Source organism: Monodelphis domestica, chromosome 4 (genome assembly GCF_027887165.1).
Source record: "Monodelphis domestica isolate mMonDom1 chromosome 4, mMonDom1.pri, whole genome shotgun sequence".
Classification (NCBI taxonomy): Eukaryota; Metazoa; Chordata; class Mammalia; order Didelphimorphia; family Didelphidae; genus Monodelphis; species Monodelphis domestica.
Genome location: NC_077230.1, coordinates 412,065,594 through 412,080,541, shown reverse-complemented (window position 1 = coordinate 412,080,541; position 14,948 = coordinate 412,065,594). Strand labels below are relative to the sequence as shown.

The window sequence follows — 14,948 nt, the reverse complement described above, 5'->3', positions numbered from 1 at the left end:
AAGGTGCTTTCCCCTTCCCATCATACCTGTTAATTATTGGGGCATGTCAAGTTTGAGAGCAAAGATTGAAAAGGGGCAGGTTGGTCATCTTTACCCTTCTCACCAATAGCCCAAATCAGTGTAGACCCCAAATTATATTATAAAACCTCCCCTAAGAAATCTTCCCAGATGGCCTCCATCCAAAGTGACATCTCCTTCTTCTGGGCTCCAGAACATTTCCTGTTTGCACCCCCTTATCTGGCACTTAATATAGGTTGCCTTGTATTGTAATGAGAGTACGTGCCCTGCCTCCCCCAAATAGCCTGGAAAAACACAATCTATGTCATAAAAATGATGTATATCTTTTCCCTTGGGAAGTACCATGGATCACACCTAGTAGGTGGCCAATAGATATCTTTTGAAATTGATCCCATTTTCAAGCTGTTTCTTATGTCTATATTTTGTCTTCCCGATCAAATCCCTAAGCTTTTAAAGTGTAGTGGCATTCCCTGTTATCACTCCTGTCTTCCCAACAGACAAGCTGGGAGTCTAGAAAGATATCTAATAACAGCCTTAGAGGATGGATTTGATGGATTTGACATCTCTCTCTCTCTCTCTCTCTCTCTCTCTCTCTCTCTCTCTCTCTCATCTCTCTCTCTCTCTCTCTCTCTCTCTCTCTCTCTCTCTCTCCTCTTCCTCTCTCTCCCTCCCCTCCCTCTCTCCTTTCTTCTTCTTCTCTCTCTCCCTCTTTCTGTCTCTCCCTCCCTGTCCCTCTCCCCCCTCTCTCTTTGGTGTCTCTCTTTCCCTCTCTCTCCTCTCCCTCTCTCTGCTTCTCTCTCTCTGTCTCTCCTCTTCCTCCCTCCCTCCCTCTCCTTCTGCCTCCCCCACTCTCTTCCTCTCTTTCCTTTCCTACCTCTTTCCCTCCCCTCCCCTCCCTCTCTCTCCTCTCTTCTCTCTCTTCTTTTTCCTTTTCTCTCTCCCTCTTTCTCTCTGTCTCTCCCTCCCTCCCTGTCCCTCTCCCCCTCTCTTTGTGTCTCTGTCTCTCCCTCCCTCTCTCTCCTCTTCTCTCTCTCTCTGTCTCTCCCTCCCCCCTCTCTCTGTCTCTGTCTCTGTCTGTCTGTCTGTCTGTCTGTCTCTCTCTCTCTCTCTCTCTCTCTCTCTCCTCTCTCTCTCTCCCTTTCTCTCTCTCTCTCTCTCTCTCTCTCTCTCTCTCTCTCTCTCTCTCTCTCTCTCTCTCTCTCTCTCTCTCTCTCACCCTCTCCCCCTCTCCCTCCCTCTCTGTCTCTGTCTCTCTGTCTCTGTCTGTCTGTCTGTCTCTCTCCCCCACCCCACAACTTGGGTTATTTTTCACTTTTGCTCCCAAGTCGATTTGCATGGTAACCAGGGGTCATTATGGGGGCTGTAAACTAGTAGTGACTAAGAGACATCTTGGTTTGGCAAATGTAGCTGCTTCCTAGGTAAGCTTATTCAGGACTATGCTTATAACAGGCAAGAAAACATCTACTCTGGAAATCTCGTTTTACAAAAGTCTTCTCTTCTCTTGGAATATAAAACGAAATGGGAGAGAGCGTCAGTGTCTTCCCTAGGGAGAAACAGAAGACTTAGCTAATCTCCAAGATTAAAGAATTAGGCACCACTGGCTTTAGTCTGCTTCCTCTGGAGCTGTCCCATCTCCAGGGGAGTTTTCACCCATGTCCTGTCCATTCAGGGCTGGAGAGTTTCTCGCCTGAAACACAGTCTTCACAATCATGACTCTGGCTTCCCAGATGCTATAGGGGAATGTAGAGCATTAGACAAATTGGATCTTCTAACATCTTACTCCCCGACACGTACTCTTCCATACAGGGACAATGGCTTCAGGTTGTTCCATGAACAAGATACTCCATCTCCTGGATCTGGGGATTCTCTCTGACTGGCCCCCATCCCTGGAGAGCTCTCCCTCCTCCACTCCAGCTACTGACCTCCCTGACTTCCTTTAAATATGCGCCAAACTCTTATCTTCTACTGAAGCCTTCCCCACCCCCTTGTCATTCTAGTGCCTTCTCAGTGTGAATTTCATTTAAAATCCCTATTTCTTGTTTAAAGCTTGCTTTGTACATATTTGTTTACACTTGTCACCTCAATTAGATTGTAAGCTCCTAACTCAGTGCCTGGCACATAGCAGTTTCTTAATAATTCTAATGTATATTTTAAAACATTGAATAATCATAATAACAAATGTGTATATTTGTTTTAAAAACTGATTGGTTTTTGCCTTTATTTTGCATATTCTCTCCATTTAGCATTAGGTATTTAACACATATTGAATGATTAATAATAATAATATTATTATTGGACAAACTGGCTAAAGATGGCGTAACATTTACATCGACTTTAATATCACAAAGCCCTGAGTCATGGCTCACTTAGCTACTGCAAATATATAAAACAAATCAAAGTATGATAAAAAATAATAGAGCCTTTGATGTCCATATGATAAGCTATTTTCTTTCTAAAACATTCTTTCAACACAATAATATTAAGAATAAATCAGATGAAAATGTGCCATTTTGAAGCAAAATTTTATTCCATTATGGCTCTTCTTCACTTTAAATCTACCATCATTTTCTCCTAAGAGAACAAATAAGGGTTCCAAATTAAAGAAGGAATCAAACAAAAACATTTTATTATTCATTTTAGGAATATTATAAACTATTTGCTCCCTCCCCCCAAAAGTATAGCTTACTCATTCCATGGAATCTTTCTTCAATAATATCAAAATGTCATTTTGACTGGGTAAGTGTAAAATTCTGTTAAAAAGCCCATATCTTTAATTTTATTTATTTTTTTAATACATTTTTTCATATGTTTAATTTTGGAATTGATACTGGATATTGATTCCCAGGCAAAAGAACAACGAGGGCTAGGCAATAGGAGTTAAGTGACTTGCCCAGAGTCACACAGCTAAGAAATGCCTGAGGTCACATTTGAACCCAGGATCTCCCATTTCAAGACCTAGCTCTCAATCTACAGAGCCACCCAGTTGCCCTTGTAAGTATAAAGTTCTTAATGTTCATCAAGGAATGCTGGAAATTATAGGCTTTCAGCTTGAATACAGAAGTGAAACTAAACCAATGAAAGAAGGCAGGCCTTAAAAATATTTTGCTCTCCTTCAGGCAGTACACATGAGGCATAAACCTATCAAATAGGGAGCAGCTAGGTAGCTTAGTGGATAGAAAGCCAGGTCAAGAGACAGGAGGTCCTGGATTAAAATCTAGCCTCAGACATTTCCTAGCTGTGTGACCCTGGACACTTAACTCCCACTAGCTAGTCCTTACTGCTTTTCTGCCTTAGAACCAATACTATCAAGGTGAGAAGGTAAGAATTAAAAAAAAATAAAACTGACTAAGTATGTTAAGAGACTTACTGGCATCCTAAAATCAAAGCTCGTTAAGAAAGATACATTTAAAGCAAGCAATGCCCATAGGATACCATTCAATTTGTAATCTTAGATCATCAAAATGGACTACACAGATTTGAATAATATCTAACAAAACCCTACACAATATTAACAAACCCTATGGCCCATCGTTCTAAGGCAGCTATGAAAAGATTAATTTTGATTTAGCAAAAAGGAGGATGAAGGTTGAGAAATATTCTCAGAGCACAAGGAAAACAGGTTAAAGAATCTGAAAAACATATCTTCCTTGAGTAAAGGCTGATAATGGGTATTTGGAGAATTTAACCCAAAGTGGTTTATTGCTGGAACAAAAATATGAACATGCTAAGATGCAAGACTGGAATCAAAAGGTCCTCCGAGGGCAGGAGCCACATGAGTTCTATTGACAATATGTCATCAAAGATTCATCAAACAAATGGCTGAATGAAGTGGACATGTTTTTTGAAATGCAGAGGTCTGCTACAGTGACTTGAGCTCAGATCGATGACCATAGAAAAGTTACAGGACCCTAGATTTATTCATAGCTGAACTATGGAGTAAAATGGTGATAACTATGTAGCATAATCCTTGAAGGCTGGGAAATTTTGTATCTACCAGAAACTTAGAAAGACCCAATAAGGTGCCTAAAATCAACTGCAGAAACTATTTTTCATAAATTAACAGTAAACAAATCCCCCATACTACAAATACAGACTTCAAAATGTCTTTGAGAATTCAGCAAACAATATGTGAAGTCAGAGCATCATCACAGACAAAACTGTTGTCCAGTATTCTTTTGGACACAACACTGATCCATGGCATTTTGGGAACAATTATTTTTGTTTTTGTTCAGTCATTTCAGTTATGTCTGACTCTTGGTGACCCCATTTGGGATTTTCTTGGCAAGGGTCCTAGAGTGCTTTGCCATTTCCTTCTCCAGCTCATTTTACAGATGAGGAAACTGAGGCAAATTGATTGTATCTGACTCTTTGTGATCACATTTAGAGTTTGCTTGACAAGGATACTAAAGTGGTTTGCCATTTTCTTCACCAGCTCATTTTATAGAGAAGGAAACAAAGACAAACAAGGCAAATGATTTGTCCAAGGTCATATGGCTAGCAAGTGTCTGAGGTCAGATTTGAAAATAAGAAGATGCTCAGCACTCTATCCACTGCACTACACTGTTCCACATGCTGAGGATAGAAAGAAAGGTAAAAGACAGTCTTCATTTTCATTATACTAATTCTCCTAATTTCCAATCTGCATGGAATGAAAAGCATAGAAAATATGAAAATCTAGAGGAAGAAATCAAAATCACATGGGAAGAGGAAGAAATAAAAGAATATACAATCAGTGAGCCTACAGAAGATGAGTTTACATTTTAATGATTTTATTCAGTTCTATTTTACTCATCTGTGCAAATCCATAGAATATAAAATATAAATAATAGCAAGAATGATTTCTGTGTTCTAGGACTGTCTCTAGCTGAACTCAAAAAAGTCGAGAAGAATTATTAATATAATAATAGCATCTAATATTTCTATAACTGTTTTCAAATTTACAAAATTCTTTCCAGCTTTTCTCAGGAGGCAGGAAACTATATTGTTTCCCCCTTTTATAAAAGTAGAAACTATAGTTTAGGGGAACAAAATGACTTCCTTAGGATCTCAGAGCTAAGAAGTGTTAAAGCCAGGACTGAAGCTCACATCTTTTGGCCTCGGGTCCATTACTCCTTATATCAAACTATACATTTAATTTTATTGATTAATTAAGAATATTTTCCCATGGTTCCATGATTCATGTTCTTTCCGTCCCCTCCCTGTAGCAACACACAATTCCACTGGGTTTTATATGAGTCATTGATTCAGACCTATTTCCATATTATTGATATTTGCACTAGGGCGATCATTTAGAGTCTGAGTCCCCAATCAACTATATGGGCTAATACTTGGACACAATGTAGTTACAGTGGAAAGAGGTTTTGGAGGTAGAGGTCCTGGATTGGAATACCAGTTATGGATTTACTATCTCTGTGCCTTTGAACAATTATCTTTCCCTCTCTGGTCCCTGATTTTCCAGAATCACAAAATTTGGAAAGATTGTCCATCTGGCCCATTTGATTGCTTACTATGTCATCAATTAGATCCTGGAAAACTGGCCATCCAATGACTTCTTTTAAAAAAACAACTCCATGCCTTCTGTCTTTGGATTGATACTAAGTTTTGGATCTGATCTAAGGCAGAAGAACAGTAGGGGCTAAGCAATGGGAGTTAAGTGACTTTCCCAAGATCACACAGCTAGAAAGTGTCTGAGGCTCTCTATCCACAGAGTCACATAGCTATCTCTCTCCAGTGTCTTCTTGAAGACTTTCAATGAGGGCAAAAATCATGGGGTTAAACTGGACATGTAAAATGTGGGGGTTCAACAAGATGATCCCCAAAGTCCTTTGTCAGCGCTAAATTTTATGATAGAGAGACAACTGTTAGAACATATGATAGTTTGTGTCTGGCTGAAATATTTTTTCTTATGCCATACTGAAGCATGGGATTGCTAAGGACCTCAGAGTCTACCAAACCCAACTATCTCCAAGCTTGAATCTTGTCTTCAACATACCCAACAAATGCTCATTCAGTCTTTCCTTGAATCCATGCTAAGTTTTTCACATAATTAAAAACAGACATACAAGGGAGAGATGATCTCAGTCACTATCAGGCACAAGTTGAGAGCAGTGTTTGAAAGTGATTCTGACTGGGGATGAAGTCAGCAGAAGAGGCCATTTCACCATGCTGGGGTGACATGGGCAGAAATCATTAGAAGAATTGATGAATCCATAAGTGCTGCCCCTGAATCCCAAGGGGTTCTATTTTTTAAACCCTTACCTTCCAACTTAGAATTAATACTATATATTGGTTCCAAGCCAAGAGAGCAGTAAGAGTTAGGCAATGGGGGATAAGTGACTTGCTCAGGGTCACACAGCTACGTTTTGTCTGAAACCAGATTTGAACCTAGGATCTCCTATCTCTCAGCTGGGTCATCAATCCAATGAGACACCTAACAGATTCCCAAAGGATTCTTTCAACTATTGTGTTCATCCTTGTTTAGTTTATTTATGACTGATGAATTCAAAAGTCTTTGGGGTAGTGGTGGTGATGATAATATCTTTACTTTAGACTGGAACATCTATGGAGGATTCCGGATTTCTTTGTCTTTCTAGACTTAAAACAATGCTACCCCTAACCACTGTGGACCACTCAAAATTATCCTGCAGTTCTAGGCAGGGTTGCTTTCCTTATAATTGTTTCATATATATTTTCATCTCTTAGAGCTTACAAACAACCTTGAGAACTGGGTGGAGGGCAGTGAAGTAGTAGAATTCACATTGAGTTCCAATCTGGTCTCAGATACTTAAAGTCCCTTCACTCTCTTTGCCTCAGTTTCCTCATCTGGAAAATTAGATGAAGGAAGAAACCACTCTGGTGTCTTTGCCAAGAAAACACCAAATGGGGACATGAAGAATTGAACGTGACTGAAACAACTGAACAGTGAAAAGATCAAGATGACCTCAAAAAAGTCTTCCAACTCTGGTTCTAGTCTAGTATCCTATGATTCTCTTGCCATCCCCTGGAGCCCAGAACTAGCAATTTCCCAAGGAGAAAAGGGCTGCCTTATGAGATAGTGGATTTCCCTTTGCTGGAGGTCTTCAAGCAGAAGCTGGATAACCACTTACTAGGGATGCTGCAGATGATGGGTTCATCCTCAGCTTGGTCCAGAGAGTCTAAGATTTCTCAGAAGATCAAGACTCCAGGATTTTCCATGGAGGGATGGCTAGCACGCATTAGCTGTCAGTTGAGATGCTCACTGACATTTCATTCCTTGCTCTGAAAATCTTGGCTGGCCTGCCCTTGGCCTTGGTTTTCATGACAGCTCCCAGGACACAGCAGCCTTATCTCACCTAGTTCAACTGACTGCCAGCTGAGTCCTCAGGATAAGGGAACTGTAAGGGCCAATTACCAAAGGCATCCAGAGGAGAGAGTTCTCCAGGGGTTGGCCTGACTGAGAACTCTGCACAATCCCCACATCGTTAAGCAACAGTTCTCTGCCCCTAAATTCTACCTCCATTTGCCCTGGGAGAATTCCTCTAAACAGGACACAGGCTTTTGCCAAACAGCAAAGAAACTCTAAGGATGGCTCCCTGAGAGAGAGAGTGCATGGATCGTCTGTATTTACTGTACACAGTTTCTCGACACTCATTGGGATTGTGTGTATGTTGTTGTTTAGTTGTTTTTCAGTTGTGTCTGATTCTCCATGACTCCATTTGGAGTTGTCTTGGCAGAGACACCAGAGCAGTTTGCCATTTCCTCTTCCAGCTCATTGGATGTGTAGGGAAACTGAGGCCAACAGGGTAAAGTGACTTGTCTAGGGTCACATAGCTAGTCAGTGTCTGAGGTCATATCTGAACTCAGGAAGATGTCCTTTTTTACTTCAGACTGGCACTCTAACCACTGTGCCACTTAGATGTCCCATGTATGGGTATATACACACATGTCTACATATGTACAAACAGGCTTGTATGTGCATATATACACGTGTGAACATGTGGCACCTCTTTTTTATAGTTACATATATAGTATTTATATATATAATAAATATAACATTTATTATATATATATATATAAATAAAAATAAATATAGTAAGTAACTCAAAGACTTTTGGGACACTGCATACAAATGTGTGCATATATATATATATATAATCTCTACGTACATACACAGACACATACATACATACATACATATATTGTTTCCACTGAAGGAGTATAAGCTCCCAGAGGGCAGGAGACTTTCATTTATGATTTTGCTTTCCCAGTGCCTAGCATAGCTCCCAGCAGATACTAGATGCTTAATAAATATTTGCTTATTTATTGAGAGCTTTATAGCTTTCTCCCCTTCTCTCCACTACCACCACAAACAACCTAGTACACAGCCTGATACCCTCTGCCCTGGATGATTACAATAATCTCCTAACTGGTTTCTATGCCTGGAGTTTCTCCCCCTTCTAATTCATCTTCCACACAAGTACCAAATGGATATGCTTAAAGCTCAGGTTTGACTGTCTCATTCATTGCTCAAGAAGCTTCAGTAACTCCCTATTGCCTTTAAAATAAACCTCTTTTAATCTGGTTCCATTCTAACTTTCCAGGATGATTATATACATTACCTGTGACCTCCCCCCAACACCTGGCACATTATGTTCCTGCCAAATTTCCCTACTTGTCATTTCCTGTACAAGATATTCCATCTACCACCTCCAAGTCTTTGCAAAAGCTATGTCCCCTGCCAGAAATTCTTTCTTTGTACCTTTAGTTTGACTCAAGACCCAGTTGGAAGATGATCTTTTAGGAGAAGCCCTTTCCTGATCCCCTCATGGTCAGTCCCAGTCCCATCACTTTGTAATTATTTGTACATACTCTGTATTTATTTATCTTCAAACACCCTGTGTTCCCCTTTCCTTAGATATGACCTTCCATTTCCCCCCTCTATGCCTTTGCACAGGTTCTGCTCCATGTCTAGCATATAGTTCTTCCTCACTTCTATCTCTAGAATATCCTCCTGTATGAAGCCTTTCCCAATCCCATAAGTCACTAGTACCTTCCTAACCAAGGCCGCACTGTTTTGTAAATAAAAATCAGAGAAAACATGTTGGCCCTATGACAAAGGTGCCAACCCTGGATGGGGGAAGGATTGGGAGAATTAGTCAATGAGTCATCAAATATCTTCTTACTTTGTTAAAGGCAAGCATCAAATAAAAAAGAAAGGCAAAAAAGATGGTCCTGGCCTTAAGGCACTTACATTCTAATGAGGGAGACAACCTATAATCAGCTATGCATATAAGATATATACAGAAGGGACAGAAGATAGTTTGAGAGAGGAAGGAGTTAGCACTTGGCGGGACCAAAAAAGGTCTCCTAGGGACTAAGCCCATGATTTTATGAAGATGGGGAACTAACTCCCTTGTTCGGAAGCTTCCTTCACCTCTATGAATTGGCATCTTCTTGGCATCTGATACTTTAGTGCATTAGAGTCTAGTGTCTAGAATACCAAAAAAATTAAATGATTTGCCCAGAATCCCACAGTTAGTGGATGATAGTGGCAGGATTTGAACTCACATCTAAGCCATATCTCCTTGTTGGGAGAGATTTGGTGACACATTAGAAAAACAAGTTCTCCTTCCCAAACAAAACAAACCAAACAATAGAAAAACAAGTTCTCTTTCCCAAACAAAACAAACCAAACAATAGAAAAACAAGTTCTCCTTCCCAAACAAAACAAACCAAACAATAGAAAAACAAGTTCTCCTTCCCAAACAAAACAAACCAAACAATAGAAAAACAAATTCTCCTTCCCAAACAAAACAAACCAAACAATAGAAAAACAAGTTCTCCTTCCCAAACAAAACAAACCAAACAATAGAAAAACAAGTTCTCCTTCCCAAACAAAACAAAACAAACAATAGAAAAACAAGTTCTCTTTCCCAAACAAAACAAACCAAACAATAGAAAAACAAGTTCTCCTTCCCAAACAAAACAAACCAAACAATAGAAAAACAAGTTCTCCTTCCCAAACAAAACAAACCAAACAATAGAAAAACAAGTTCTCCTTCCCAAACAAAACCAACCAACCAACCAACCAAACAAACAAAAAAACAAGTTCATTCATAGCCTTGAGTAACCATTGGGCTTTGAGGCCAAATACAAGCTCTATCCAAAAGGCATGATGGCAAAAATGGCATAGAACTCCCCTTGGAGAGTATGAAATGATCCCAGGTGTTCCCCTCAGTATCTGATCTCTTCTCAGTGGGATGTTTGAGTCACAAAGTCTTGGAATTCCAAAGATAAAAGGACCCTTCAAGGGCATCTAGAAATGCACCTACCTAGATAGGAATTATTTTCTTTAATTCTTTTTTAAGTCCTTACCTTCTGTCTTGGAATTAATACCGAGTATTGGTTCTAAGGCAGAAGAGTGGGAAGGGCTAGGCAAATGGGATTGAGTGACTTGTCTAGGGTCATACAGCTGGGAAGTGTCTGAGGTCAGATTTGAACCTAGAACCTCTGGTCTCAAGACCTGATTCTCAATCCACTGAGCCACCCAGCTGCCCCCAAGGGATTCTATTCTTAAGAGCCCTATGCATTTCTTCTGATTGACAATGCATAAGCAATGAAGGTCAGAGGTTTAAACCAAGAAGGTCTTGTTGACTGGATGCCAAGTCCTTTAACACAAGGTTGCTGATCCCAATAGCAATGGTACCACACATCCCATGCACCAGCAAGCATCATACTCCTACTGAAGACCTAGGAGCCTGGCCAGAAGCACACAACATTCCACAGTCATTCCCAGACTGAACATCCAACTCGCTTCTCCTAGATACTCTACTCCTCCTCTCGTCTGGCTGTCTCAGGAGCCAAGCCTCTGGCTGCTAAGTATTTATGGCAATAGAAGGCACTACCATTTGGAGGCTTCATTTGCTAAAACAATCTAATAGGCAGACAGATCAGAGCTGTCCATCTCCATAGGAAGGGCTGATTTTGAGGTTACAGATTCTCAAGGCTGGAAGGGACCTCAGAGATTGTCCTGACTGTCCCACATGGACAAAAAGGCCCTTTACAACATCACCAACACATACTGAATCCAGCTCCAGCTGGGATACCTTTAATGATGGGGACCTTGCTATCCGCCATTTTGTTTTCTGGCTAGATAGTATCTTCCTAGCAGGGCAAATATTTATCAAGCCAGGATGGGTCACCTCATGCCCCACTCAGAAAGGAAAGCAAGACACCTCCTTTGGGGATGCAGAAGCTTATATATACATCTCCCGAACCCTAAACATCATTGGGAGAGATACCTGTACATCTCCTCTTCTTGAAATGGACACTTGGAAATGGAGATAGTTCCATTTTCCTTCATTTAAGCCACAGTTGTCAGGGTCAGACAAAACCCAACTGATATATTTCCTGAGATGTGGAGCCAACTGAGGAAGACATTAGGCTGGATTTTGAGAACTTTTTTGTTGTTGGCCAGTCGTTTCAGTTCCGTCTGACTCTGTGATCCCATTTAGGGTTTTCTTGGCAATGATACTATAACGGTTTGCCAATTCCTTCACTGGATCATTTTACAGATGAGGAAACTGGGGCAAACAGGGTAAGGTGACTTGCTCAGAATGGTACAGCTAGAAAGCGTCTGGGACCAGATTTAAACTTATGAAGATGAGTCTTCCCGACTCCAGGCCTGGCACTCTATCCACTGTGACACCTTGTTGCCCCATGCCTGGCACATAGTAGGGGTTTAATAAAAGTTTGTTGATTGGTTATTTCAGAGATAGACAAGTAGAATAAGGCCCATCTGTCTCCCACACAATAGAACTTCACATATTTGAAAGTGATTAGCATATCTCCCATGTTCCCTTTAGTCAATAGTTCCTTTATTTATTAGATGAGGAAACTGAGGCCCATAGAAGTACCAAACTTGGATCAGAACTCTGGTCTTTTGATACCAAATTCATCATTCTTTCACAAATGTGCCAAAATACAAATAAATAAAAAACAGCCAGCTGCTCTGGATTTCCCTCACGGAGGGCACAATTCAACAGAGGATTTGAGATCAAGCTAGATGAGGACTGGATTACTGGATGATGGCTCAGTAGTTGAAAGCTAGGCCTAGAGATGAGAGGTCCTGGGTTCAAGTGTGGCCTCAGACACTTCCTAGGTGTGTGACCCTAGGAACACCACTTAACTCCCCCTGCCTAGTCCTTATCTCTCTCTATTTTTTAAAAATAAAAACCCTTACCTTCTGTCTTGGAATCAATACTGTATATTGGCTCCAAGGCAGAAGAGTGGTAAGGGCTAGGCAATGGGGGTCAAGTGACTTGCCTAGGGTCACACAGCTGGGAAGTGTCTGAGGCCAGATTTGAACCTGGGACCTCCTGTCTCTAGGCTTGGCTCTCAATCCACTGAGCTACCCAGCTGTCCCCCTTACCTCTCTTCTGCCTTGGTACCAATATATATAGTATTGATTCTTTCATGGAAGGTGAGGGTTTGGGCAGAGGGGAAGATCTTCACTGATTTGGAGCAGCTAAAAGGGACCTCAGAAGCCAGGTAGTCCAAATCCCTCATTTTACAAAGAAGGAAACTGAGGTTAAGTGAGTCATCCTGTTAGTAAACATTGGAGGTGGTATCTGATTTCATCTTCTAACTCCAAATCTTTTTCCATTGTACTGATAATAACACATTCATAATAGAGATTTATACCAAGTTCTTTGTGAGGTCTGCTTGAGAAGCTCAAACAGAGAAGCAAAGCAGCAAGCTGCCCGTCTACTTTAGCTCCCAGTTTGGTTGTTACTCTCTTTCAGCCTTACCAAAACAAGGCTTTATTTCCCCCGCTCCCATGATAAATCATTTTTAATGTACCTGTCTTTGGTGCTGAAACCTCACCTTAGCGTGAAGACATTGAGTTGACATCTCCCAGGGTAACAGCCATAGAGATAAGAAATGTTCTGGGTGTCTGCTCAGAGAATGTTATAAATGTCAAGCACTCAGACATGCAATTTAGAGTCCTTATAATCATTCAGGGGTTCTGCTGTCCAGATTGGGGGCTGCTAAGAATCAGCAGCCAGGAGACTTGTGGCATAAGTCTGTAGAGTGAGAACTTAAAAGGATCATCTTGCTGTTCAGTCATTTTTTCATTGTGTCCAACTTTCCATGACCTCAGTTAGGGGTTTCTTGGGAAAGATCCTGGAGGTCTTTGCCATTTCCTTTTGCAGTTTATTTTTGCATATGAGGAAACTGAGGCAAATAGGGTTAAGTGACTTGCCCAGGGTCATCCATCCAGGAAGTGTCTGAGGCCAGATTTGAACTCATGAAGATGACCCTTCCTGATTCCAAACCCAATGTACTATCCATAGTGCCAATTGCTGCCCACTAAGGTACCTTAGAGAGACCTTAGAGACCACTGACTCTAACTCCTTCATTTTACAGATGAGGAAACTGAGTACCAAATATAACTAATTTTTCCAAGTTCATTTAGCCAGTAAGTTCTGAGGCAGGATTTGAAATCAGATCTTCCTGTCCAGAATTCTATCCAGTATTCTATTCTGCTTCTGTAGTGGCAGGGCTTGCTTTCCCTTTTCCAACCCTGACTTTATTTTAAAGATGAAGAAAGTGAGGCCAAGAAGCTTGATTTTGTGGATAGAACATTTGATTTGGAATCAGGAAGATCTTAGTTTTAATTCTGCTTCTAACATTTACTCTGAAACCCATGATCTTATAGAGAGAGCCAATGGACAGGAGACTAAACCAGGAAATTGGGTTTGAATCTTGCCTCAGATGCTTCCTAGCTATATGCCCATGGGTAAGTAATTTAATAATAATACTAGCTAGAATTCATATAGCATTTTAAGTTCACAAGGTGCTTTATACATATTAGTTCATTTGATCCTTACAATAATCCTGGGAGGACAGGTACTATTATTATTATTCCCATTTTTCAGATGAGGAAACTGGGGTGAGTAGAGGTAAAGTGACTTATTCAGGGTTACATGGCTAGGAAGTGTTTGAAGTAAGATTTGGACTCAGGCCTTTCTGACTTAGTGCTCTATCCACTGTGCCACCTGGCTGCCTCAGTTTACCTCTCTATGATTGTTTCCTCCTCTAAAGGATAGAGATAATAGCATTTACCTCACAGGATTGTTGTGAGAACCAATCTCACACAAAGTGCTTTGGAGGTCTAAAAGACTAGATAGATATATGCTCTTAACAAAAGTGACTTGCCCAAGGTCACACAAATGGTAAGTAGCAGAGCCCAGATTTATACTACTAATAGCTGATATATAATTAACTCTTCTGGGTTTGCAAAGCACTTTGGATGGACCACCTCATGCCCACATCGTGGGATCTGAACTTAGGTCCTCTGACTTCAAATTCGAGACTCTTTCCATTGGCATGGCTCTGTACCAAAGTATATCTGGAAGTCTGGGAAAGCCAAGAGGGCCCACTGATGGGTAAGCCCCAGAGAAAGTATAAACTGAGAAATGGGAACTGGGATTGGGGAATTTATGATCTTTATAGTTCAATCAATTAAGCGACATTCACATAGCTGGAAAATTGGAACCAAGATCCCAGGAACAAAATGCACCAAGCCCTAAAAAACATCTATAAGAAGATTCATTCATCAGAGGGAGAATTTTCTTGAGATTGTTGTTCACAGGAGTACAAAGCAAAAAGCAGAACTGGTTAGCCAGATGCTAGGTGAATTGAGAGCCAAATCTAGAAACAGGAGATTCTGGGTTCAAATCTGGACTTAGCTACTTCCTAGGTGTGTGACTTTGAGCAAGGCACTGAACCCAGTTGCCTAGCCTTTACCTCTTTTCTGCCTTAGAATCAATATTCTAAGATGGAAGGTAAAGATTTAAAAAAAACCCAATAGGTCTGTTTCAGATAATTTTCTGGGCAGCTGTGAGTGTTTGCTGGCTGGTTACTTCTTATCCCCTTCTCACTTAAGA

The 14,948-nt window shown here is 40.7% G+C and overlaps 1 protein-coding gene across 3 annotated transcripts in view; it reads right to left on the bottom strand.

Moving 5' to 3' along the window:
* MMEL1 (membrane metalloendopeptidase like 1) overlaps window positions 1-14,948 on the bottom strand; it is a 70,171-nt gene that overhangs the window by 45,558 nt on the left and 9,665 nt on the right. For all 3 annotated transcript variants that reach the window (XR_466497.3, XM_007491688.3, XM_007491690.3), the window contains exon 3: window positions 1,484-1,561. Coding sequence is in view for 2 of the 3 variants with exons in the window: in XM_007491688.3 (XP_007491750.2) it covers window positions 1,484-1,561 (78 nt within the window). In the remaining variant the exon portion in view is untranslated. The remainder of the gene's footprint in view (window positions 1-1,483; window positions 1,562-14,948) is intronic.